Here is a 27,990-nt window from a genome sequence, read left to right on the forward strand (position 1 = left end):
TGTTGGATGTCACTAGAACCTTATTGCTTGACTCGTCTGTTCCCTCTAAATTCTGGGTTGAAGCATTGTCTACTGCTGTTTATTTAATCAATCGTTTGCCCTCCCAGGTGTTAAATTTCGACTCCCCTTATTATCGTCTATATCATGAGGCTCCTAGCTACTCTGATTTGCATACTTTTAGTTGTGTCTGTTTTGTTCATTTGCCTTCTAATGAACGCCACAAACTTTCTGCTCAGTCTGCTAAATGTGCTTTTCTAGGTTATAGTATTTCTCACAAAGGTTTTGTTTGTTATGATCTAAGTTGTAGCAAATTTCGTGTATCTCGAAATGTGGTCTTCTTTGAAAATCAATATTTTTTCCCTAGTGCTACTCCTGCTGCATCTTCATTGTATGCTCCTATTCTTCCTCATTTTGAGGACGTGTCGTCATTTGAGCGGTTTAAACCTGGAATTATATATGAAAGACGGCGCCTACTTTTGGCTCTTCCGGAGATTAACCCACCATCTGATACTGCTTCTGAGACTGCTTCGGTACCTTCCCCTCTGCAGCCTGCTCTTCGTCGTTTTACGAGGGTTTCTTATCCTCCTGATAGGTTTGGTTTCTCTGCTACTCTATCCAATATTATTGTTCCATCATGTTACTCACAGGCTGTCCAGCATGAGTGTTGGCAAACCGCCATGCAGGAAGAACTTTGTGCGCTTCAGGATAATCATACATGGGATCTTGTTTCATGTCCTCTGTCGGTTAAACCCATTGGGTGTAAATGGGTATATTCCATAAAGCTTCACTCTGATGGCACTCTAGACCGCTATAAAGCTCGGTTGGTTGCTCTGGGGAATCGACAAGAATATGGGGTGGATTATGAAGAGACTTTTGCCCCCGTAGCCAAAATGACTACTGTGCGCACTATTATTGCCATTGCTGCTTCACAGGGTTGGCCACTTCATCAAATGGACGTCAAAAATGTGTTTCTTCATGGTGATCTCAAAGAGGATATTTATATGGCACCTCCACCGGGTTTGGTTTCATCTTCTAAATCGGTTGTTTGTAAATTGAAGCGGTCCTTGTATGGTTTGAAACAAGCTCCCCGAGCATGGTTTGACAAGTTTCGCACTACCTTGCTTCGCTTCTCTTTTGTGCAAAGCAAATATGATTCTTCATTATTTCTTTGCACAAAATCTACTGGGTATGTTTTCCTACTTGTTTATGTCGATGACATTGTCATTACAGGCACTGATTCGACATTGATTAGCAGACTTCAGCAACATCTTCGGGATTCCTTTCATATGAAGGACCTTGGTTCTCTCACTTACTTCTTGGGTTTGGAGGTTCATTCTTCCCCTTCTGGTATTTATGTGCACCAACAGAAATGCACTCATGATTTGATTGCTTTGGCCGGTCTTCAAGCTTCTTCTCCAGTGGATACTCCTTTGGAGGTGAATGTTAAGTTTCAAAGTGATGATGGGGATCTTCTTCCTAATCCATCTTTGTATCGACAACTTGTTGGCAGCTTGAATTATCTTACTATTACTCGACCTGATATCTCCTTTGCAGTTCAGCAAGTCAGTCAATTTATGCAATCTCCTCGTCATCTACACTTAGCAGCAGTCCGATCAGCATCATTCGATATCTACTTGGTTCTTCTAACCGTGGTCTATTCTACCCAGCTGGATCTCCTATTAGTCTTGTTGCATACAGTGATGCCGATTGGGCTGGTTGTCCTGATACCAGACGCTCTGTTACAGGTTGGTGTATGTTTCTTGATGATTCCTTGATTTCTTGGAAAAGTAAGAAACAAGATCGAGTCTCCAAATCCTCGACCGAATCTGAATATCGCACCATGTCCACTGCTTGCTCAGAAATTGTTTGGCTTCGTGGCCTGCTTGCCGAGATGGGATTTCACCAGACTATTCCTACTCTCCTCCATGCAGACAACACGAGTGCTATTCAGATTGCTACGAATCCCGTCTTCCATGAGCGCACCAAACATATTGAAGTGGATTGTCACTCTATCCGCGAAGCTGTCGATGCTCATGTTATTTCTCTTCCACATATCTCCACTGATCTCCAGATTGCTAACGTGTTCACCAAATTCATGACTCGACAACGACATCAGTTTTTGGTTGGCAAATTGATGCTTATTAATCATCCAGCATCAATTTGAGGGGGGATGTTAGCATAGGCAGTAGTTGTTATTGATAGAAATACAGCTGAAATAGGAGTGTAATTATAGGATAAGTATCTTCCTATAATTTAGGCCTAAATTATAGGACTGTGATGTAAATCAGGATTGATGTAAATCAGGATTCCTTCCTATTTAAGGAACGGGACTCTCATGTAAAGGGATTCATTCAGCCAATTTGACAACCCAAGTGGTTTATTGTTAGAGAGGAGAAAATAAAGTTTGAAATTTTATCAAGACATTATATGATTTGAAACAAGCAATTAAATAATGGCATGAAAGGTTTGACAAGTATTGCTGTCAAATGATTTTAAAGTAAATAAAGTTAATGAATGTGTTTATATGAGAAATATAAATAAAAGTCATGTCATTATATATCTTTCTATGGATGACATGCTAATTTTATACAGCAATAAATATATGATCAAGTCTATGAAGAAGATGTTAACTAATAAGTTTGATATGAAAGACTTAAGTGTAACAAATGACATACTAGAAATTAAAATTTCTAGGATATTCAATAATAAATACATGATCAAGTCTATGAAGAAGATGTTAACTAATAAGTTTGACATGAAAGACATGATTGTAACAAATGAAATACTATAAATCAGAATTTCCAAGATATTTAACGGATTGATATTATCTTAATTCCATTATATTAAGAAAACTCTAAAAACAATTTAAAAAAATGATAATAGTATTGTCAAAACACCAATAGACATAAATGTACATCTATCCAAAAACAAAGGTGATGAAATATAACCATTTGAATATTCTTAAATAATTAGAAGTTTCATATACAAATGAATTACACTAGATTAGATATTGCTTACTTGGTTAGTAAGCTAACTCAGCCAAACTTGACAAGAAAAAAGTAAGTACAAAGGAAGTTAAAATTTTGCCAAAAAAGGTCTCGACATCTAGAGCAATGATTCATATTTTTATTACTAAATATTTTTCTTTAATGTAGTTTTTCACTTAAAGAAGTTCACAACTCCTTAAATATGTCAATAAACAACCTTTACTAGGCAGGAAAAATTAAAATCATAAATCAAATAGGAAAATCAACAATAAATAAATAAATATAACGATATTAGCTCAAACATCTTTCAAGTTTAATTTGAAAGTTTCATCGACCTATTTGGTTACAACTAACTGACTTCTTATATAATTGGGTTCGTAAAATCTCATAATAGATTTTTAGTTTGATCTAATAGTCGGATAAAACATTATAGGCTTTTTTTTATCTAACTAGTTGTTGAACGTAATGAGGCCTTTTTTTGGAGTTAGTTTCATCCCACTGATTTATTAATGAGTTATTTAGCTATCTACATGATCCAAGTATGACAGCTTCACAATTAACTTTTCAAAATCATTAAATCCCTTAGACACACCTATATCACAAGCTTAGTAGATTTACTAATATTTTAAGAATGGGTCATTGAAAAGAAATAAATCAGGTAATCAAAAATTAAAAATATACATTCGACTATGGGTGATACTAAAAGGTTATAGTGATGCAAATTAGATATCAAAAACTAAAGATTCAAAATCCATTAGTTGATATATTTTTACTCTCGGTTGAGTAACTGTGATTTATAAATCTTCTAAGAAAACATACATTACAAGATCCAAAATGGAATTAGAGTTTTATTATTTTTGATTGATTGGAGAGGAATTAGAATGACATTTAAAATTTCTTAGAAGATATTTCATGTTAACCAAAGCTACTACCAATAATTTATGTCTATTATGACAATTAGTCAGCATTTGATAAGTTCAAAAGCACCTCAGAACTTGTAAGAGGCAATTCTAGCTATCAATTATATACTTAACAAAGTATCACATAAGAAGATAAAGAGAACACCATATAAATTGTGAAAATATATAAAACCTTCCTATAAATACCTCAAAGTGTGAGGCTATCTTGTAAAGTTAACAATACTTGATCCTGAAAGGTTAAGATAGGACCTAAAACTATTAATTATAATTTTATCAGATATGCTTACAATAATAGTGCATATGAATTTTTTATACACAAGTCAAGTATTAAATATATGCATCCCAATACCATTATAGAATCAAGAAATGCTATATTATTTAAAGATGTGTTTTCATTTAAGAAATCATAAGAAAATCATATACTTAAGATAATGGTTGAGACTATCTCAAATAATAATAATAATAATAATAATAATAATAATAATAATAATAATCAATCAAAATATAATGATGATGAAGTTAAGCTTATAATGAGTAAAATGACAAAAATGATCAATAAATTTGGTTCTGATTTTCTAACTTACTTGTTGGATGATGAAACTCATATATATTTTGAGACAATGTCATGTCCTGAAGCTTTTTATTACAATGAGACAGTCAATAGTGAAATAAAATCCTTTATGAATAATCATACATGAGAACTAGTAGATCTTTCTCTTCGAAGTAAACCATTAGGTCACAAAGGGATCTTCAAAAGGAAAATAAAAGTTGATAGTACCAATGACAAATATAAACTAAACTTGTTTTTGAAATGATTTAGACAATAAAAAAGTGTGAATTATTTTAATACATATTCACTTGTATAAAAAAAAATAGCTTATATGTGAATGTTATGGCTATTGCAGTTATTAACAAGGTTGAAATACATCAAATAGATGTAAGAATATCTTTCTTAAAAGGTGACCTAGACAAAGACATCTATATAGAACAACTAGAGGGGTTTGTTATTAATGGACAATAAAATAAATTTTGTAATAGTAAAATCTTTATATGGTTCGAAAGAAGCTCCTAAGCAATGACATGTAAAATTTAAGAAAGTTATGTTGTCAAATGAGTTTAAAATCAACAAAGTTGATAGATATGTTTATATTAAAAAGATAAATAGAGGTTATATAATTATATATTTCTATGTTGATGACATGTTAATTCTAATAAACAATAATTATATGATCAAACTAAGAAAATATTAACTAACAAGTTTGACATAAAAAACTTGGGTGTTGCAGATGTTATACTCATAGTTTTAAAACTCGGCTCGACCCGTCAGGTCAACCCGGGACTAGAACTGGGCCGGGTTTAAGAAAAAATAAGAAAAGTCAAAAACTCAGGTGACCTGGCTGACCAGGCGGGTTGACCCGATTACCCGGATGACCCGACAAGACCCGATCAAAACCTCGGTTCAACCCATTGACTATTTATTTTTTTAACTAAAATGATGTCGTTTTGATTTATAAAAAAAATTAGGGTTGACCCGAATGACCCAAGCCTTGGGCCGGTTCGACCACCGGGCCGGGTTTAAAAACTCTGGTTATACTAGGAATAAAAATTTCTAGGACAACTGATGAATTGATATTGTTCCAATATCATTATATTGATTTTAGTTAAAAATTTTAAAGGTGACAATAGTATTGTCAAAACACTAATTGACATAAGTGTATATCTATACAAGAATACATGTAAGAGAATAAACCAATTGTAATATTATCAAATAAGTAAAAGCATAATGAATTTTATGAAGTGAAGAATGCCTGATACTACTTACTTGGTTAGCAAAATGAATAGATTTATTAGTAATCTAAGTATGGATCATTCGGTAGTAATAAAAAAGGGTGCTTGAACATTTAAAGTATACTTGGACTATGAGCAATATTGTACTAGTTACCTAACGATATTAAAAGAGTATAATGATGTCAATTAGATATTCGATACTAAGTATTTAAAATCCACTAGTGGATATATCTTCACACTTGGTGGAGCAGTTGTGTTATGAAAATCCTTTAAGCAAACATATATCACAAGATTCACAATAAAATTAAATTTTATTGCTCTTGATAAAGTTGGAGAGGAAGTTAAGTGGCTTTGATATTTTTTAAAGAATATTTCATATTGGCCTAAACCAATGCCAATAATTTGTGTCCATTATGGTAGTCAATCTGTAATTAGAAGAATCTATAATTAGAAGGGCATAACGTAGTATAAATAATAGAAAGTCTAGACATATACATAATAGATGTAATATTATTGAACACTTACTCTTAAATTGAATTATTTCTATTGACTATATAAAGTCAAAGAAAGATATTATAGATCTACTAACCAAAAATTTATCGAGAGAGCTTATGTATAATTTATCGAAGATGATAGGTTTAAAATCTTTAAAGATAAAAGAGTATAATGATACTAATCATATATATTTAACTAAAGATCTCGAGATCTAGATTTAAATTAAAAAGCTAAGTCATAAATCATTTATAGTATTACTTCAAAATTATAATTTCTTGTTTATTTTTATGGCGTGATAGAGGGGGAGTATTGATCTTAATGATTTTCATATTAAATATGAGTATTTTTTTTTTCTAAACTCCTGTATATATAACAGATATTTAGAAGCCCACAAGATATTGACTGATACAGTGGAGTCAACCCACTAAAAAATAAATCTCTATCAGCAATGAAATATTTCATTTAGAGAACTCGAAAATGAGTACTTTAACATTAATAAAATTACGGCCACCAGATAATCACGTGCTACGCACGTCAGACCTTTCAGTCCACATGTATATATAGGGCTCCAACCCACTAAGCAGCCCCTTATAATTGCTTTGAATTAGGGTTAGGTTCCTCCCAGTTTCGTTCCTCCTTCGAATCGTAGAAAATCAAACCCTAACCCAAAGCTTCAATCATGTCTTCCAAGCTAGGTATTTTTCTCATATAATTAGATCTTTTGGTTTTTTTTTTCGTTGTTTTCTCACGGGGAGGATGCTTTGCTCGATTGGGATTTTGATCGAATGAAAAATTGAAATTATCATGTGGTTGTTTGTCTTCAGGTGGAAAAGCTAAGCCTTTGAAGGCACCAAAGTCTGAGAAGAAGGATTACGACGAGGTATTGTTTTCAATAATTTCTTTATCAATTTGATTGGAAACTGTGCATTTTTTTAATTTTTTTTTCTTTGTTGTGCAAAGAATTGAAAGATTGGAACTTAAATAAATTGATTTTTATTAAATCTTTGAGTTTGGTACTTAGCTTTACGTTCTTGACTGGAAAGTATGCTCGATTTTATTTGATTAACTTTGATTCTTATAGTTTATGGGTTTATGATATGGAAATTTATCTGGGTTTTAAGGAAAATCCAAATTGGAATTGAAGTTCGTATGTTTTAAGCTTTTAGGCATCTGATGAAATTGAAAGATCTCTTAATTGGCAATATGTGGTTGAAGCTTGGGTGGGCTTTGCTAATATGCTATTGGTTTAATTGAGGATAGGTACGGTATCCCAAATTGAAGTCCTTTATGCTGCTTAAGCTTCAAATAAGAGAGTTGGATTTGGTGCTCTGAATTTATTTTCTCCATTTCAAAATTTATTTAGTACAAAATTCTAATTTCTTTTAATAGACCATACTATGTTGCTATATTGCTTTTCATTTGGCATCTTTATGCTTGTATGAATTGATTATTTCTATGGGATTGAGATTCCTTTTTATGAGTAGATGACTTGTTTTGGAACTATGGTGCTTGCTATTTACTTGTAACTCTTTGCTTTTATAAACTCTAAACAACTGGCTGGTTATGATTTTAAGCAGCCATTGTTGCAATATCCCATGCATATTTTGCTTTTTCTAGAGAAAGAATTACCTCTACATGGAGGACTCTATTTGTATAAAGTGCTAATTTTTTTTTTTTACTCTGGCCATCCTATGATGCAATCCCGTTCGTAACTCTGATTTCCTACCATTCCCATTGCTATTGTCCTTAAATTTACTTCACTGATTTGCAGACTGATCTGGCCAACATTCAAAAGAAAAAGGATGAAGAAAAGGTAAGAGACAATGGATATTACTTTAAAAAAAAAGGAAAAGAAAAGAAACTGGATGTTTTATCTTGTTTATTACCTTTTGCAATAGTGAAAGGCGACTAATTTGATTATTCTTGTGATGAGCAGGCACTTAAGGAGCTCAGAGCCAAGGCACAGCAGAAAGGGAGCTTTGGAGGTTCTGGGCTGAAGAAAAGTGGGAAGAAATGAAGAATTCAAACCCAGATAGACATGGTTTCCTTTAGTGTATTCTGAACTATATTATGATGATATCTCGTGTTTAGTGTGATGGTCGCTGATGTCCTATGCTTGATGTGTTGGTCTTCATCTTGAGCCAGAATTACGTAAAACTTTATAAATTGTGTGCATCTGTCCTCTATCCATGTGCCAACAATGTATTTGCTGGCATTGTTGGAAACTTTGTTCTATGTAACTCGTTTGCAATTTGTTGATTGCGCTTAGTAATAATGGTCTCCTGGGTAATTGATTTCCTGAGGATGTGTTTCCCTTTTAAATTGCATTAATGTGAAAATTGCCCTCGCTGAGGATGATGGAAAAGATTGGGATAAATTGTGTTATTAGCACAAAAAACAAAATAAATGGTGAAGTAACACAAGATGTGAAATAGGATGTCATGTGGTGTGGTTTATAAGTATGATATTTTAATAATTTTATTGCAGTTTTAAAATGCAATATTATTTTTAATGTTGTGTTTTATAATTAAGATATTTATAAGTAGGTTGTTTTGTGAAACAATTAGATATTTGAGAAAAAATAGTTGGATATTAGCCAAAATAGTTTTGATAGTTTTGAGAAATAATCATATTATTTTGGCTTCTGTCTAGTCTTGGAATTTTTTAGTTTTGAGTCTGAAAAAGTTTATAAAATTATATTTTTTGTTAATTTAAAATTTAAAATTTTGTAATTTTAAGTAGCCTTACGAATGGGGAAAAAAACATATTTTCTCTTTTTTTATTATTTTTTTGTTCTTCTTTTCTTCTCGGTTGGGCCCTTATGTTCTTGTTGGGTTTGGTTGGATTACCTTCCGGGACTAAATTGAAGAGGAGTTGAAGAATCAGGGATTAAAACGAAGGAGATGTTCTTATTGCAGAGGAGGAGGAGGTGGTGGAGGCAAGTAACCAGAAGATTTAGGAAGCTTAGGGTTTCGATCGGAGAAGAAGAAAAAGAGAAGTAGATATTGGTTCAAAACTATGAAGATTACACCAAATGTTTTAGAGTGAAATTGATAATTAAACTGATTCAACTGGTAAATAATTATAAGAACAAGTTTAGTTGAAAAAAACGAAATCACTTGGCTTAGGAGGAAGCAACTGCTTGTTGAAAGCTCAAAGACTGAAAAATAAAAATGATGGCGAGCTTCCTGCAACCGGAGAGAAGACAAAGTAGGGGAGATTGAGAGTGACAGACAGGTAAAACTGAGATCAAAAGATTCTTAGAATATATTAACAAAAGTGAATAATAGTGTGTGATAAACAAAGAGAAGTCTGAGTGCCAAGAAGGAAAAGGCTTTTCTCGAGAAAGACAGATGTAAATGTTTAATTTTAATAAGACGAAGCAATAATCACATAGGCAAAGCTTCAAAGAACAATAAAAGGAATGTTCAGCCGCTGGCTGACTAATAATTCATGTGTCTGAGAGAATGGTAAAAAATTTTAACATTAATATATTAAAATAATTTAAAGATATAAAAAATTAATTTTAAACAAAAAAAATAATTATTGTAAGAAACATTGTTTCAAACAGGGGCTAAAGCCTAAGAGTGTATTTGTTTTCTAGATAGTTTTTATAGTTGTGGTTTGAAAAAAATAAGTTTTAAAAAGTGTGATTAGCTGTGGTTAGTTGGATTTAGATACGTATTTGGCAAAAATTGTGGTTGAAGTTTATGTATAGCAAAAAACATGTATAAAATGTTTGGTCAGTTGTGTTTGAAAGTGTGGTTGCGGTTGTTTTTTAAAGTGTTTTTTACTTCGAAATACATTAAAATAATATATTTTTTATTTTTTAAGAATTAATTTTGATGTCAGCGCGTTAAAATAATATGAAAACATCAAAAAAAATTAATTTGAAGCAAAGAAAAAATAAAAAAAATTAAATTTTTTTAAAAACGCTTTTGAAACGCAAAAATAAATAGGGTTTTACGAAATTCAATTAAAAAAACATGTAAAAATTGCTGTACAAAAACTGCATTTTAAACTCAATTTTTTAATGGGTCCCACAGCATAAAACACAGTTTGATTTGTTACCAAACACCTTGCTATGTTTATTTCACCCACCTTACTGTGTTTGTTTCACCACAAACATAAAAGCTAGCGAAAAAACAAACTATTCTAAACCAATCTTTAAAATCTATTTTTATTTAACAATAAATAAAATAAGAATTAATAGGAAATTAAGCTATTTAAATTTAAGAGAAAAAGATGTATTTTTAGTCAAAATTTTGTAACGAGCCACTCCCCTCGTCTGATTTGGCTAAGAAAATGGAGGGTCACAGGAGACAAGGAAGAGAGGCTTTAGGAAAGTGAGGAGACTGACTGGAGATAATTGGCTTTGATCGAACAGCGTACGTGCATTGGTAGTGGCAGTAGGATGATGACACTTGGCAAGGGAATAGGTTATAGCCGATTCCCGTTTCTTGTGATAAAAACGGCAGCCTTTTGGAGAGAGGGTCAACAACAACTAAATCTGGGCAAACTATACAAATCCATTTAAAATTTAAAACTCAAATTATACAAATCCATTTAAAATTTAAAACTCAAATTATACAAATCCATTTAAAATTCAAAACCCGAATTCAAATTCTTGGGTTGAGTGTTATTTATTGATACCAAATTGAGCAAGAAGAGGAGAAATTATCAACAAATTATTTTCTTTTTAATTCAGTAAATTTTTTATTTGTATCCAACATTTTACATTCAATAAAGTTATTTATTTCCATCCTTTTTTTAATTTAGATCAGTTTCAATTAGATACAGGTTTATATATATATAAAACATGTCTTTTTTTACCAGTATCATAATTTGAATTATATTTCTTTAATCAAAGATCCTTTTCCTTGTTGATGTTTATCTTTTCTATTTTTTTTTAATGAAAATATATATATTTTATCAGAAAAATAGTTTTGAAAATAAAAACTAACTATAATATGAAAAGCAAGCTTAATAAAAACACATGTATCTATAATTTTCAGTGTCACTAATTTAAGAAAACTATATCAAAAACTAGCAATAAGAATAACAAAATAGATATCTTCTCATCAAATATTCATGAGCAAAGTTTATTAAAAAAAAAACTTTACATATAAGATTCATATATAATTATTCATAAAATAATTATTAATATTACTATAAAATATTCAAATCTTATTTGAATAACATGGCATAATGGGATGCTTTTTCTAATATCATTTTAATAATTATATTTAAAAATAATTTCATCATAAAATTAAAAATAATTAAAGAAATAAAGAAAACAATAGTGTTTAGCCTAAAGAATAAAGTGTAATATTGCAAGGCTTATAGTCCAGTTGTGCCTCAGCCTGCAGGGGTATGGGCCTGGCATTTGGCCATGCTTGGCGTTTTAAAACAATAAAATTAGATAAATTTTAAGAGGTATAACTTAACTAGTCAGGTCTTGAGTGTGTTATCCAGAGTTAGTAGTTCAAGTGCCACAAACCTCATGACTACTAGAGACTTACCTGGTCGTTAACTTTAGGGTCTCAGGGGATTAATCAAAGTGCGTGTAAATTAATCCAAACACCCATGATTATTAAAAAAAAAAAAGCTAGACACTCCTAGAATTAAAATGTTAGGCCAGCACGCTTGCTATATTAAAAAAAAAAAGCCTATGAGTGTTTAGTTTTTTAAAAAGCATAGGCAAACAACACATTAACATGTTGTTCTCTACAATAAATTCCAGTCAAAATCGGATGCGAGCATTTTGCACCTAAAACCCAAACTTTAACCTCTTTTTCATATAAACACCTCCAAAAAGATTTTATGAATTTTAATAACCTTATTCGCAATCTCAAAACAACTTTAAATCAATCTAAAAATTCAAAACAAACTGTGGAAATCTCATTTTATTTTTACCAGCATGGTGGAAGGACGAAACCACCTCCATGAAACACACCCTCTCAAAGTTGAATCTACTCACTCCAAGATTGGCCTGATAATGGTTGAATTGTATCCATTCAAAAGTTTTTTTTTTCTTGTTTTTTTTCAGCGATTTTCTCTCTTGTTTCCCAAGACTTAGGGATTGAACCGCAATAAAAATAAAATTTTGAGCTAGAAAAATAAACACCTAAATCAAGGACTTTTTTCATAAAAAATCTGTAAGGAAAAAAAAAAAAAAAACAAACCTTCATTTTTTAGGGGAAACTATTCACTACCCCGAAAAATAATGGTCAAGAAGAATGGATTAAATAAGAAAAATCTATGATAAAAATAAAAAAATAAAAACATAAAAAGCTATGCATACATAGGAACAAAATTGATAAAAAGATTTATCAGACAAGTGGGCATGCAATACGCAATCCTAGACTCTCCTCAGGCAGCGGAGCTGGAGCTGATGTCACCCTGCCTAACAAAAGAACACAAACGCCTGAATTGCTTGCAAACTGCAAACTTTGTCCGTGGAAAATCTACATGCTGACCCCACCAAGACCAAGGGGAGATCCTTCTTTTTCTGTCTTATCCAAGACATGAACTCGGAGCTTTGGCTATTGCATATCCGCCTGTACTTCCCATACAAGATGCCCATGTCGATGTCGTGAATTATTGCTATTAGAAAGTAGCAAGTATGTATTCTCACTTCTCACCACCTATATCTTCAATTACAATATAGCGATATCATATCTGGAAAATCACTTACTTTTTTTTTATAAAATATTATGGATTATTATAGTGTTTTCTTGCATAATTTTTTTTTGATTTTTTATAAAAAATATTAAATTATCTTTGCCGATTTTATTTTTTTAATATTAAATTGATTGAGAATTTAACTTTGTAATTTTTTAAAAAAACATCGTGAATTGCTAGAGTGTTTTATCCACATTGGTTTTTTTTTGTTATAATCTTTTTCAAAATTATCTTTGTCGATTTTATTTTTTTAATATTGAGCTGACTGAAAATTTAGCTTTGTAATTTTTTTTCTTTAAAACATTGTGGATTACTACAGTGTTTCTCCACATGGTTTTTTTGTTTTGTTTTTTGTTATGATTTTTTCCAAAATTGTCTTTGTCAATTTTATTAGAGAAAGCATTGTAGCTTTCCTCACAAAACACTATGAATTGCTGCAGTGTTTCCCCACATGATATTTTTTTTATATATATTTTTTAAAAAATTGTCTTTATCAATTTCTTTTTAATATTACAATTACAAGTAAGGCTAAATCATGTGGAGAAAGCACTATAGCTTTCCTCATAAAACACTGTGGATTGCTACCGTGTTTCCCCACCTGAGTTTTTTTTTTTTTTAATGAATTTTTTTCCAAAATTATCTTTGTCTATTTTATTTTTTTAATATTGAGCTGGTTGAGAATTTAGCTTTGTAATTTTTTTTTTTATTAACAAAAAAGCTAAATCATGTTGCAAAAAGTTAAATTATGTGGGGAAAGCATTGTAGCTTTTCTCACAAAAAACTATGGATTGCTACAACTCATTCTATTCAGTTTCTAAGTTTTTTTTATCACCAACACAATTTTTTTCCCTTATGGAATACTGGCTCCATCACACCTTCAGTTTCTATTACTTATATAGTGCTGGTTCGCGAGTATAACATCATCAAGCACATTTGCTCCATAAGCTCGGGGCAGCGCGCGAGCATGCCATCTAGTTAATAATTAAAATAGAACGTTTTTTTTAGTAAAATGTAGTGTTCTCTTCTTCACAGATTGTTATGGACGGTATTGTTCCTTTTATAATGTCATCTTTATAATTTTTTTTATTATCTAACTTTAATTTTTTGTAATTTCATTCCCGTAATTGATATTAACATCGTTTTATGCATTGAGATTTACTTTTCTTTGTATATTATCAAGCATCCGAAGTCTATGAATATTTTGATTTTAAATTAAATATCAATTTTATGAAATAGAATTTTAGTTTATAGTTGAAAAGTTGAAAAAGATTTGAAATAACAAGGACCACAATAAATAAATAAAATCATTTTTCATTTTCATTGTTAAAAAAGGCGTGAAAAACTTTAGTTTGGTCCCTGAAGTTTTAATTTTTGTATATTTGGTTCTTATTATTTTATAATTTTACATTCTAGTTCTAAACTTCATTTTTTTTTGTTTTAGTTCTTGGATGTTGGACAGGAGAGAGAAAGTCATTAAAAAATAGGGAGGACAGAGGATTTGGTCAGCCATATTCCGGCCATAAAAAAACCGATCTTAGTATCACTAGGTTCGTCTTAGAGATAGGAGTTCAACATAGGTGATTTTTCCCTACAAACATACCAAAAAAATATATATAAAGTTCCCTTAAGGATGATTGAGATTCATATGAAATAAATGTTTAGATATTGGGTTATGCTTGTAATATATATAAAGAAAAGTAGAGAAACTATGTAATGTTAGTGTTTTTAATTATGATGTATGCTTAGAAATTAATTGTGAGGTTGTAATTAAATGGTTATCTATTTTGAGTTGTGGGTTGGTAATATGAAAAATAAGTAATATATGTTAGGTGCAAAATGGTAATAAGAAAAATATGAAATAGCATGTAAATACAAGTTGGTAATGTGGGAAAATCTGAGATTGAATTAAGATACAAACAAGTGGTAAGAAAAGAATAAACGATGTGTTTAAATAATATAAAAGGAATAATCATATGTTGAATAAGTATGAAAAAAATGGGTTAAAGAGAATTGGACACTAATTGGAAATGTTCTCTTGAAAATTAGGAGGGGCTTCTAAGGTTAGACCAACAATTATGGGAGCACATACTATTGGAGTGTAGGTATGTGTTTGTCACCTCATCTTTTTATTTATAGTAATGTCATTGTGAAATTTATGTTTACATGTGAAATGATTCCTATAAAGTAATATAGAGAAACATTTCTGAAAATAAATAAGTCGGCTGTATAAGCGGGGCTATTAGTTTGTGAAAATAATTGAATTGGTCATATGAGCAGAGGCAATTGACTTGTAAAAATAATTAAGTTGACCATATGAGCGAAGGCTAATGATTTTAGAAAAGAATTAAGTTGGTCGTATAAACAAGGGCTATTAATCTTTAAAAGGAATGATGTTGACCACATAAGTGGCGACTATTGAATTAAAAAAAAATTAAATTGGTCGCATAAGAATGAAGTTTTTTTTAGAAAGTTAAGTTGGTCGCATGAGCGGAGGATATAATGAAAGAGGTTGAGCCACTCGCAAGAGCGAGGGATTTTTTGAATAATTAAAATTTGCTACTCTAGCAAAGACTAGTTGTGTAAAGTTACTAGGCTATCCTGGCAGGAGCTAATTGTGAGGCAATGAGCGGTTCGTAATGGTGGATTTATATAGGGAATTTAATTAATCATAATGATGGATTTTGCACTTGAAAAAGAGGTGTTCTAATAAGAAAAACAAACTATTGTATTGCGTGTTCATTTAAAGTAATAGTATAGTACGTAAGTGCAAAATGTGCTTACATGTATTAAATTTCTATTTACCCAATTATATATTTCAAGTCCATTTTATCTACCGCCATAGTATTGACATCGTAGTTTGAACTTCATAGTTTTGTGTTAGGTAGAATTTTGTAATCTCCATTTCATGATATGCAGTTAAACTAATGTATATGTCAAGTTTTAATATTTTTGGGATTGTAAACAAGTTAAATGTTGTGTTGTTAATTATTTATAATTTTCATTATATGCGTGTGTAATTGTATTTGTATCATAAAACAATATCATCTATAATTGTGTAGTTACGTGGTGGATGATAATAGTTGATAACTATGGTTTTGGGGGTATGCTTGAGGATGCTAGTAAGAATGAATTATATAAGTTGTTGCATTTGGGTTATGGTTGGTTTTTGCAAGTATTTAAAGCGAGATAAAATTTTGGATAAAGTCTCAGTGCAAGGAAAACTCTGCAAAATTGTTATTAAAATTGGATAAGTTCTTCACTTTAATAAGAAGAAATCTCTCTTGTGTTTGATATATATACGATGTATACTCTGTATTATGTGTGGTGAATGGGAGTGACTTTATATAAGAAAGAATTAGAAAAAGAAATTACTCTATTTTACATATATAAGATTATGATAAATAGATGAAAATGCATTAAAAATTACCGAGTGTTACAGTTATAGGGTAAAAAATAGGTTTATTAAGATTTATATGATGTTTTGAAGGGTTTTTTTTTAACAAAACATATTGAAATTTGGGTTTTTTTAACCCAAACTTGGATCTAAACTTTTCGATCACCTAAGGTGATAGAAAAAAAAATGAACAACATGTCATCTGCCTAGACAAATGATGTGTTGTCTGTTAAATTGAAAAAAATATTTGGTGAACAAAGTGTTGTCCACCTATTTTTTAAATAAAAAACAAAAAACTTAACCAAGCATGCGAGCCTTATAGCCAGGCATGCGAGCCTCAAAGCCAGGCATGCGGGCCTTGAAACCAAACTCACTCATCAAGGCTTTTAGCTTTTAGTTTTAGGTCAGGCACTTAAGTCTGACCTGTTTTTTGAAAAAAGATTTTCAACCCTTTACTTTTATTTTTTTATTTTAATTAATTTTTTTTAAAATTATCCGGTTATGCTATAATTTTAAATAAGATTATATCTTTTATGGTAATATTAGCAATTATTATATGAATAATTATATAGAATTCTAATATGTAGATTTTTCTTCAAAATCTGATAAAGAATATTCATTAAGAATAAATATCTATTTTGCTATTTTTTATTGCTAATTTTTATATAATTTTCTCAAATTAATCATTCTTTATTTTCCATAAATAAACTATATAAATTTTTAATAAAAAAAATTTCTCGAAAAGACATTTTCATTAAAAAATACATGAATAAAACAAAAATTTACGTACCCAATAAAAAATAATTTTGAACGTGAGATCTTAGACAATGATTGTGTTAGTTATAATGATTGGGGAGTTTCATTCACTTGGAAAATTTTAGTGGCTTGGAGTTTCTTTGCACAAATTGTGATGACCATATAAAAAAATATCATTAGTATAGTTATTATGACCCGGGTCATAAGACTAAGCTATCCTCATAGAAATAAAATATAAAATAAATAAAGAAGTTTTATCTTCAATAAACTCAATGTTGAACAATGAAATAAAAACAAATAGTGTAAAAAATGATTAAAAAAAACCTATGCAAGTTAAATGAATTTTGCTTATAAAAGCTATTTAGTAATTTTACTATGTAATGAAAATATGAGATAATTAAGATGCCCGGTTAATTTGGTAATGGCAAATTGATCCTGTAAAAAGATCGTATTACTTCTCAAACCAAGTTATTTGGTTTTGTTTTAGAAGAGAAAATGGTCATTTCACTGTGCGAATTCAAAATAAAATGTGAGTGTAGGCATAGTAAAAAAAATGAGTTCTTTTAATTTATTTTTTATAATAACCTCAAAAGATTATCTCTAATCAATAATCTCAAAAGTACAAGTAGATTTCTTTTTTAACCTTAACACTATAAATTAAAAGAATATGGGTTCTTAAACAATATTGTTTATTATTCATAAAGGAATATTAGATTGTTCATACAACTATTCATAATCAATTTTTTATTGTTTGCACTTTGATCATTAAACTTTATTTCTTTGTTTATCATCCTTACAAGTTTTGTTCACATGATTATATATGTTGGGATTTGTTATGATTCGCATGCTCTCACATATACGATGTTCTAAAGATTATTCTAGCGTTACATTAAATACCACCGTTATAAAATAGAATTTTGGATTATGCTAAATATAACAAATTAAAAGAACAATGATTTAAATTAACACAAAAAAGAGGAATTTTCCCATATTAATTGTTGAATAGCATGGAAAACTTCACTATAGTCTCTCAAGTTTCAAGTTTTAATTTTACAAAAACTCCAGTATAGTCTCTCAAGTTTCAAGTTTTAATTTTACAAATTTGGTCCCTATTATTTTAAGTTTTTTACATTTTGACCCAAAACTTTTTTTATTATATTTTAGTCCCTGAATGTTGAAAGAAAATAAAAATCATTGTAAAAGGGGGATGAGAGAGAAGGAGTTCGGTCGGAAATATCTCAATCATAAAAGGGCAAGCTTTGATGTTGATAGGTTCGTTTTTGTGAGAGAAGTTTAAAATAGTGATGTTGTCATTTAACCATATTGAAAAGGTAGTTTGAAACCCGTAAAAAGTTTTTGTTTTGATTTTTGTTTTTTAGAGTGGTAAAATGGTGTTTTAGGGTTTAAAATGAGTTTATTGAGGTTTAAATAATATTTTTAAGTTAAAACAATTTAAAAATTAGGTTCTTAAGGTCTAAAAATTCATACCCTGCTTTTTATATCAGTGAAATTATAATAGTGGATAACATGTTGTTTGTCCAAGCGAACAACTTGTTGTCCAATCTATTAAAAAAATAAAAAGAATTTTTTTTATCCGTCCATTTTTTCAAAAAAAAAAGAAGAATAAAAAGAAAATAAGGTACACGAGCTTAAGCTTTTCTTCTCATAAACTAAGTGTGTGGGCTTGGATTTCCAAGCCAAACAATGCCTCACTTTTTTAATTTTGATTTTTTAAATTCTTAATCAATATCTTCTCATATTTTTTAAATTATTTAACTTAACTATTATTTGCATAGTAATTAGTTAACGTTTTTATTAAATTTCAAATAGACTAATTGTATTTGCGTAATGCATTTATAAGAATGGGAATTATTTGTATATTTAGTAATAGTTGAGTCTCCAAGATTAAAAAAAAATAAAAAATTAATCGATGCATTTATTTTTGTCTTTTATTTTTTGGTAGGGAGATCAACTTCCAGTTTTAATTGTTAATTAACATCCATATTTTTCTTATTTATAAGTTAATATACTTTTTAATTAATCATATTAATTAAATGCATAAATAATTTTTCTATTCTCCAATTAACAAATTTTATAATTACTAAAAACATATCCATAATGTTAAAGTCTTTCTTTCTGATTTTGTGTTAAAGATTAACTTGAATTTTACCCTTAGTGTAGCGTGATTACATTTACTAGTTATATACTAAAACTTTTACTGATGAGATTGCTCTCATATTTTAACACAAATTATTCACAATTTTGGACTTTCCCACCTATCACGAACATTGGAAGTGCTCCTACTTGAATGTATCTCACCACAATTCGTGGTTTTCCCCCCAAAAAAAACTTATTAAAATGCTTTTTAATGTCTCACACACCTCTTTGTTTTTCAATAAAAATATTATTTTTAAAAAAAAAAAAACTATTTTATTTTAAATTATTTTTTAGTGTTTTTAGATTATTTTGATATGCTGATGTCAAAAATAAAAAAAAAATTATTATAATACATTTATAAACTAAAAACACTTTGAAAAATAATCACTACCGCAACACCAAACATATTCTTAATAAAAAGTTGATCAATTTCATCGTAAAATCAGTAATTTTCTTTTTATTAACCAGCCAAGGTATTTAATTCTTAAATTATTTTTTATGTCTTATTAATTCTTAAATGATTTTAAAAACATACTTCTCAAGCCAATATAATTTTAAAAATTAATAAATTCTCTTCAATACTTATTTTATGATTTGAAAACCGAAAGTTGAGAAGAAGTCTGTAATAACAATTTAAATTGTAATTAGATATCATAAATATCTATTCAAATTATAAATAAATCATATTTTGAAATATCTATTGAATAAAAAAGTAATGCCAGCTTATGTACTTTATCAAAAACGTTGTAGAGTATATAGAATATATGAGAATTAATATCTGTTTAGAAAAGTTATGGCTATAATTTTTAATTTTAAAAATTATAACTTTTAAAAATAACATATAAAATAGATTGTGATATTAACTTTTAAATATATTTATAAAACACGTCTGCTATTATGTGGTAGCGATTGTTTTTTAAAGTATATTTTACTTATAAATACATTTAAATAATATATTTTATATTTTTAAAATTTATTTTTGACATCAACATATAAAAACGATTAGAAAACACTAAAAAAAATTAATTTAAAACAAAAAAATATTTTTTTAAAAAAAAACTCTTAAAATACAAAAGTAAACAGATAAATCCATAAATTGATGATTCCTCAACAGTCATTTAATATTTCACAAACTAGGGATGAGCTTTATTTGCTGGAGTCACCCCCACCATCACCACCGATAACCACTTCAATTGGGGGCAAATCAATATCAATCAGACAAAAGATGGATCATAAACACAAGGCTCGGAGCACTGAAATGTTACGTCATGTGTTTGTTCCACGTGTCATGATACTAATGGTGGTGTGGAAAGTGGTGCTTACGTTGGTCGTTTCCTCCTTCAAGCTACACTCGTAACCCAACAAAATAGCAACCGGTGGCATTTGTCTCGTGTAAAAGAATAAGAAAGCAACAGGCAGAGAGTAACCAAGATTTTTGGCATCTCCTCCATTTCTGGTTCTTGGGCTGCTCCTTTGTCCCTTCATTTCTCCTTTCCTCTCTATATTTCTCCTCCCCACTTCCAAAATAGTAGGCAAATGAGTTAAGTCGACGAGTGCAGGCCAGGTGATGATATCACGATATAAAAGGCTGTGAATTCTATTGCTTTGAGAGAAAATCTTCTTGTTTGGTATTTTGTTTTTCAAGGTTTCGGTAGACAGAGGGAGAGAAAGTAAATCTGTGAGTGAGTGGTTCTTTCAGAAAGAAACAAGAATAACCTGGGGTACTTTTCCTTACACCGTCACATGTATTTAATATCCACCTTAGAAAATCTAGGGAGAGAGAATACAATTACAGTTTCGTGTTCATCCATTTCTACAAGTTTTGTGAGTGTGTGCGTGTTTGTGTATGATAAAGAAAAACAAGAATTGGGTCTGTGTTAATAACTGAAGATATTGAGTTGTTTGGGGGATGAGAGTGAGATCGTAATGGATTTTTGGCCAGAGTTTCTTGCTAGCAGCTGGGGTAGGGAGTTTGTGGCTGGTGGATTTGGTGGAATTGCTGGTATAATTTCTGGTTATCCACTTGATACTCTACGTATTCGGCTACAGCAACCTAATTCTGGCTCCGCCTTCAGTATTCTTCGCCGAGTTATGGCCGGAGAAGGGCCTGCTGCTCTCTACAGAGGCATGGGTGCACCCCTCGCATCCGTCACCTTCCAGGTAGGGCACAACCTTTTTCTGTGCATACAGTATAGGCTATAGTCTTATCTTTCCACGTTTATTTTATGTTTGCATAATTATAATTTGAATACAGTTTTGTTATAATCTTCTGAATATTTTATTGTTGGGATACCTTGGAATTGGATCGCATGGAGGATTAGCACCTTATCATGATTATGTCATGTTTTCAATCGTGTTTGTCCTAAGGATAAGAGAGTTTGGTTTAGATTTTGACTCCGCCTTTTATTTTATTTTATTTGGATATTGAAGTTGATGTTAGGTGAAAAAACTTGGTGAGATTTTAGTTCTCTTATGATGACCAGCATAGTCTTGGATTGTTTTGTTTTTGGTAATATTTTTCTATTTTTTGGTAGTTTAATGTAAAAACTTGGTGAGATTTTAAAAAAATATTGTTTTAATGTATTTTTCTTTAAAAAATGCTTTAAAAAACAAACTATATGATTTGGAAAGCAACTCCTGTGAACGAACGAATATGCTCTCAGTACTTTAAGATGAGAACAGAAATGTCATTCTCAGGAATTTGGCTGCCAATAACAAGCCCTGCTTACGTGATAATGTTGGTGGTAGCTTATCATACCTCCTCCATACTTGCTCTCGTATGAATCATGGGTCTTATTTCCTGATTTTGTTTTCCAACTTGCAAAGCAAGCTTTGTGACTTTTCACTTCCGGTGCTAAAGAAAAATTGTTATAAGAACTCAGACCCGACCAACTAGTTAAATAGATGATCATTGTCTTTGCATTGCTTATGCTCGTTCTGGCACACTGACAATGTTGTTCGCGGTTTGCAGAATGCCATGGTTTTCCAGACCTATGCTATCCTCTCGAGAGCATTTGACTCGTCCGTTTCAGCTAGTGATCCTCCTTCTTACAAAGGTGTTGTTCTAGGAGGAGTTGGTACTGGGGCCATACAGAGCATTATGCTTTCTCCTGTAGAACTGGTAAAAATTCGCCTCCAATTGCAGAACGTAAGTCATGCAAATCTCCATGGGGCTGCTAGTTATAAAGGTCCAGTAAGTGTTGCCAAGAGCATACTGAAAACAGAAGGTATAAAAGGAATTTACCGGGGTTTTGTGATCACTGTCCTCAGAGATGCACCTGCTCATGGTGTATACTTTTGGACATATGAGTACATGAGAGAGCAGTTTCACCCTGGCTGCAGAAAGAATGGTCACGAAAGCTTAAGAACCATGCTGACAGCAGGAGGGCTAGCAGGAGTTGCAAGCTGGCTCTGCTGCTATCCATTAGATGTTGTGAAAACCAGATTACAAGCTCAAACACCATCATCATCATCCCCACTTAAGTATAAAGGCATTCTGGATTGCTTTCGCAGGAGTGTTAAAGAAGAAGGTTACTGCGTGCTTTGGAGAGGTTTGGGGACTGCCGTAGCAAGAGCTTTTGTAGTCAATGGAGCAGTATTTGCTGCTTATGAGATTGCATTGCGGTGTCTATTCAACAATGGAAGCATTCAAACAGAGAACACTATCTAGGAAAAATTTATCTTTTGTCAACAGTAATTGACTTGTATCTGTTGAAATTATTCAATGGTAATTTTATAAAAGAACAAACCAGTCAAAGAATTACGTATGATGCATCAGGACAAATTTGTTTTCATCTGCTTGATTTCTCTGTATCTGTACAGAAGTATCTAAAATAACCAGCCATTAGAGTCTATCATCCTCACTTACAGTATCATCCAGCTCAGCTAATTTCCACCGACATACACCTGGAATCCTGGATAGCCTGAACTACAACCGTGCTCATGGACTACAAAAGTTCTCAATTCAATAAACATTGATCAAAACGAGTTGCCTTATCAGCTACATGCATGAGCTTCCCGGAAAAAATTGTCTGCAAGATCACAGAATGCCTCACTTTCTGTGAAAATCTGAAAGCCCCATCTTCATTGGTGTTGGTAGTATCTTCTCTTTTTCAATTTGAATTTAGTTCAAGTTTCTTCATTGTTGACCTTGTGATATTCCTCACTGTCTCAACAATGTTAACCAAACTGACCAGCACCACTACATAAATGCTCCTGGATACAATAGGGTGCACTCGATCTTAACAAGTTTTTCATTCTCATCAATGTTAGTTACAAGAACCACTCCCGCTATCTTAGCTTCAAGATTTATCAAGTACATGCAAATATCAAACTAATGACATTACGAGAACTGTAATCATTCACTTGCTTTTCATAGTGAAGAAGGATCAGGCATGCAAGATTTACCATGATGAATAACAACACAACACGAATCAGCTTCCTCTGCAATATCTGTATGTTCTCCATCCGCTATGACTCTTCCATGTAGCATTTGGGCAAATACTAACTTGAATAAGAATCGATCCTCTTTGTTAATCATAATGCAGCAGTGGTTACAAACCAATATGGCTCCATTAGCTATTGCCGAATGCCTGTACTTGAATGAAAGGTGATGTAGGAAATTGAAGAAGATATAATAATGCGCGGGCAATGCTTTAATTTGTTGTTCTTTAGGCATCGAGAACATCTAAACCTTGGGAACAGAATGGAGATAGAAGAGTATCTACTTGATGAATTTCAAAAGCTTCAGAGGAAGGTGAAGGTGGATTCAATCAGTTGTATCTTACAGTAAAGTAGCCTCACAGTTTGATTGCTTGTTAATGAGTAGCTATGTGGATTTGATTCTCTACTGTAATTATCATATGAATGCTCAAGTTTTTCAGGAATGCAAGGCTTAGAGCAGGATTGCACAAAAAAAGGATAAGTATGCTGATGAACCAGTTTATTCTAATTCAAATTTGTATTTTCACACACAGAGATGCAACATCCAACATACTGATTTCATGACAAAACAAATAGAACAACAAGAAACATTAACTATGCCTCAGCGATAACCTTGAAAAAAAGACCTCAAAGCATACAAGCAAGATACATCACTAGCAAGTGGATCCGCTACTCTCCACCACGACCAAACTGTTCAATCCTGTCCTCGCTAAGATTAAGTTCTGCCATTGAATCCTCCAATCCACAGCTGCTCTCAACCAAAACATGAGGATCATTATAATGCCTAACGGCCTCCACTATGCCCCTCACTCTCTTGTACGGATCAGCAGAGTCAAAAACCTCGCTTCCCACAAAAATCCCATCACATCCCAATTGCATCATTAGTGCCGCATCAGCAGGCGTCACAATACCTCCTGCAGCAAACTGCACAACAGGCAACCTTCCCATCTGCTTAATCTGCGCTACAAGATCATAAGGCGCAGCAATCTTTTTCGCAAACGCAAAAACCTCGTCCTCATCCATATTGTTCAAAACCCTCACCTCCTTCATAACATTTCTCACATTCTTCACTGTCTCAGCAACATTACCTTGGCCTAATATCTCCCCTTGTGTCCTTATCATCGCCGCGCCTTCTCTCACTCTCCTTAACGCTTCACCCAGATTTCGACACCCACAAATAAATGGGCACCTAAAGTTATGCTTGTTAATAAAATTATCCTCATCTGCTAGGGCAAGCAACTCACTCTCATCAATATAATCAACTCCAATAGCTTCCAGTATCTGTGCCTCAACAAAATGGCCAACACGAGCACGAGCCATTAGAGGAATCGAAACCGCCCGTTTTATCTCCTTGATAAGAGATGGGTCAGGCATTCGCCGAATTCCTTGGCGTAGCCCTGGCTCTGAAACCATGATAGAACAAGCACCAGCTTCTTCTGCAATCTTTGCTTGCTGTACGCTGGAGACCTCGAGAATGGCCCCGCCACGAAGCATTTGAGCTAAACCAGCCTTGATGGAAAAAGGGTTCTTCTTGGCATCTGTAAGGGCGCTGTTATTGTAGAGAGTCACAGCTCCATCGTCAGCCATCGCTAATTGTTTGAGAAATAGCCTGAGAGAAGAAAATTACAAGCAATTGAGGAAACAAATGTTGGATTAGTTCAAAGATAGTTATGATGGTCTTAATATAGGAAGAGGAAATGCTCTAGAAGCTTCAATTGGGTTTCCTGGTCGGATTAGTCGGTGGAAAATTGAAAGTGTGGAAAGTTCGATTCCATTCTCTCTCTCTTCTTTGTTTTTTCCGATTTCATTGAATTTAAGGGGTGTTTGGTGCTGCCGTTTACCTGCATTTTTATAATTTTTATAATTTTTTTTAATTATTTTTTTTATATTTTCACATAATTTTTATGTGTTTATATTAAAAATAAAATTTAAAGATAAAAAAATATTATTTAAATATATTTTCAAATAAAAAATATTTTAAAAACAAGTTTTACCACCATCTCAAATACCCCTGTAAATTATCATGTTTGCATCTATTATTATTATTACTACTATTATTACTACTATTATTACTGGTGTTATGTCATAGGTAAAATTTCAAGTTAATTTTGAACATAATAAAAGAATGTATTAATATTATAAAGGCATTTTAAATTTTCATATTTTTTTAATTCAAAAACGAAAAGATTTTATTTACCTAACTATTATAATTTTAAGTTATGTAGAAGGATGTGTCAATATTACTGATATAGCCATGAAAAACTTCATACAAGAATTGAGTTTTTCATGGTTGTGTCCTTGATCGGTGACTATTCTTGAATATAGATTTTTATTTTTGAGGTGAGTGGTTCTTGGAAAACAAGTTTCTATAAGAAAATGAGACACTCTGATACTTAAGTTAATAAATATAGGAGAATAAAATAATATAGAGGAAAGGAAAATATAATGAGATGGTAGGAAGTGTGTATTTATATGTTGTGTGTTAGCATATGAACATGAATGACTTATTGTATGGTTGTTTGTGGTTTTTGAAATTGTTGAATGGTTTTTTTGTGGTTTCTAAAATTATTGGGTATTTGATGGAACTTTGTGAGCATGTAAGTAATATTAAAGCATTGTATAAAGAGATGTTGTATGGAGACATAGAGATTTTAATGGACATCTCGCCATGAATATTTTTTTATTTAGAGATATTGGAGAATTATTTTGGAGATATAGAGATACATTTAAAAACATGGAGAATTTAATGAAAACATGGAGATCTTATCTTGTAGATTTTCATTACAGATATTGAAGACATGAAAAAATATTATTGCTTTTATTCAAAAGTTCAAAAAGATAATGGGTATACAATTTATTTTTAAGGATAATTTAGTTATTTTATTTTTCAAATTAAAATGAAATTCTAAAAAAGGCCCTCAGAGGCAAGTCAAATGAATTTTGCTTATAAAGGTTATTTACTAATTTTACTATATAGTGAAAATGTGAGATAATTAAGATGCACTGGTCAATTTGGTAATGACAAATTGATCCCGTGAAAAAAATCATATTACTCCTCAAACCAAGTTATGTGGTTTTGTTTTAAAAGGGAAAATGGTCATTTCATTGTGCGAATTCAAAATGAAATGTGAGTGTGTGCACAAATGAAAGGATTGTGTCACACTTTCATTTGAAGGAGCAAATGTTCATCTAATAGATCTTTTAATCATTTTTTCCCTTACGACTAGGAATAATGTCTACTAATCATCCAAATACTTAATTTATTCATTTATCTAATAAAAGCCTCTATCATTACCAAATCTATCTTGTTTTTCTACAAGATTTTTCACCTTTGATTGAGTCACATTTTTTAATGACAGCATGAAGACTTGCAATAAAGGTTATGAGCAAATAAAAACATCCTTACACATCCTCTCATATGTTACACTCGATTTAATGTCACTTCACTCGTATTTCACACAATTCAATCGGGCTTTTCACTCTAATAATATCATTATCTTATACATCATTATTCCCTTACTTAGATTCTTAAAGGTAACTTAGAAACTTATTAAATAATTAATAAAAAAAATTTAATGACTTTATAATAATAAAAACTCAAGAATCAAGAAAATATATGAAACTTGAGAATAAATTTACAAATAGCAATGTAAATTTGTGTGAAATATAATGACAAAGAGAAGACACGAAATAAAAGCAATGGATTTTATGTTAAAGATTCAAAGAAAGCTAACTAATTCAAGAAGTCAAGATTCAACTTCAAGAGTTTCAAGAAAACAATTAAAATAAAGCAAGAAAGATTTATACTACCCAAATTTAAATAAAAACAAGGCAAGCTAATCCAAGAAAAAAAGAATTCAATTCGGCAATACCAAGACTCGGTACTTATCTATTCAACAAAATAAAAAAAAATATTCAAGAAACTTTCGATCAACTCTAAAATTCAAGGGCTTGTATTTGGTTATGCCCTAAGTTATCAATTCAACCAATTCTTGCAATTTTTCTTGAACGTCCCCTCCTTTTTTTATTCATACAATTCATCAAAAACAAGATTTTTTTTTTTTTTACTCTAGGCTGAAATCAAGAAAATAGAAAATGAAGATCAAGAACACAATTTTTATTTGATGTGTTAGGCAAAATCAAGAAACTAAGTAAGATGAAATTTAATTTTTTTATATAGGGTTTGACGTAAACTTTGAAATAATAAGAAAAGAACATACTTTTTTAAAGAAATAAGACCTTGGCCTAAACTAGGAAGAAAAACTAAATCAAGAAATAACACAAACTAAATATTAAAGGGATATAACCTGATAATAGCACAAGCTTTGATATCAACTTATGCAAACACCTCCCAAAATATGTTAAA

At 31.1% G+C, this 27,990-nt stretch overlaps 2 protein-coding genes and 1 long non-coding RNA gene across 3 annotated transcripts; 2 read left to right on the plus strand and 1 right to left on the minus strand.

Annotated features, from left to right (window-relative positions):
- Positions 1–6,754: 6,754 nt before the first annotated feature.
- Positions 6,755–16,686, plus strand: LOC127904266 (uncharacterized). Its single transcript, XR_008057269.1, has 4 exons — positions 6,755–6,885; positions 7,015–7,070; positions 7,962–8,003; positions 16,677–16,686. It is a non-coding gene; the product is annotated as an uncharacterized LOC127904266 (long non-coding RNA).
- A 3,695-nt stretch (positions 16,687–20,381) lies between these two features.
- LOC7470550 (mitochondrial arginine transporter BAC2) lies at positions 20,382–22,975 on the plus strand. The gene is made up of 2 exons (XM_002298179.4): positions 20,382–21,341; positions 22,153–22,975. Exons 1-2 carry the CDS (start codon positions 21,108–21,110, stop codon positions 22,849–22,851), a joined length of 933 nt encoding a protein of 310 aa, XP_002298215.1. The 5' UTR covers positions 20,382–21,107; the 3' UTR covers positions 22,852–22,975.
- A 1,133-nt stretch (positions 22,976–24,108) lies between these two features.
- Positions 24,109–25,447, minus strand: LOC7470551 (pyridoxal 5'-phosphate synthase-like subunit PDX1.2). The gene has a single exon (XM_002299665.4). The coding sequence runs from the start codon at positions 25,209–25,211 to the stop codon at positions 24,294–24,296; it is 918 nt and encodes a 305-aa protein (XP_002299701.3). The 5' UTR covers positions 25,212–25,447; the 3' UTR covers positions 24,109–24,293.
- Positions 25,448–27,990: the final 2,543 nt, after the last annotated feature.

The sequence above is a fragment of the Populus trichocarpa genome, chromosome 1 (genome assembly GCF_000002775.5).
Source record: "Populus trichocarpa isolate Nisqually-1 chromosome 1, P.trichocarpa_v4.1, whole genome shotgun sequence".
NCBI lineage: Eukaryota > Viridiplantae > Streptophyta > Magnoliopsida > Malpighiales > Salicaceae > Populus > Populus trichocarpa.

Coding starts and splice junctions, on each gene's coding strand:
- LOC7470550 (XM_002298179.4), top strand. CDS start 21,108: ATGGATTTTTGGCCAGAGTTTCTTGCTAGCAGCTGGGGTAGGGAGTTT. Junction 21,342..22,152: donor TCGCATCCGTCACCTTCCAG/GTAGGGCACAAC, acceptor CGCGGTTTGCAG/AATGCCATGGTTTTCCAGAC.
- LOC7470551 (XM_002299665.4), bottom strand. CDS start 25,211: ATGGCTGACGATGGAGCTGTGACTCTCTACAATAACAGCGCCCTTACA.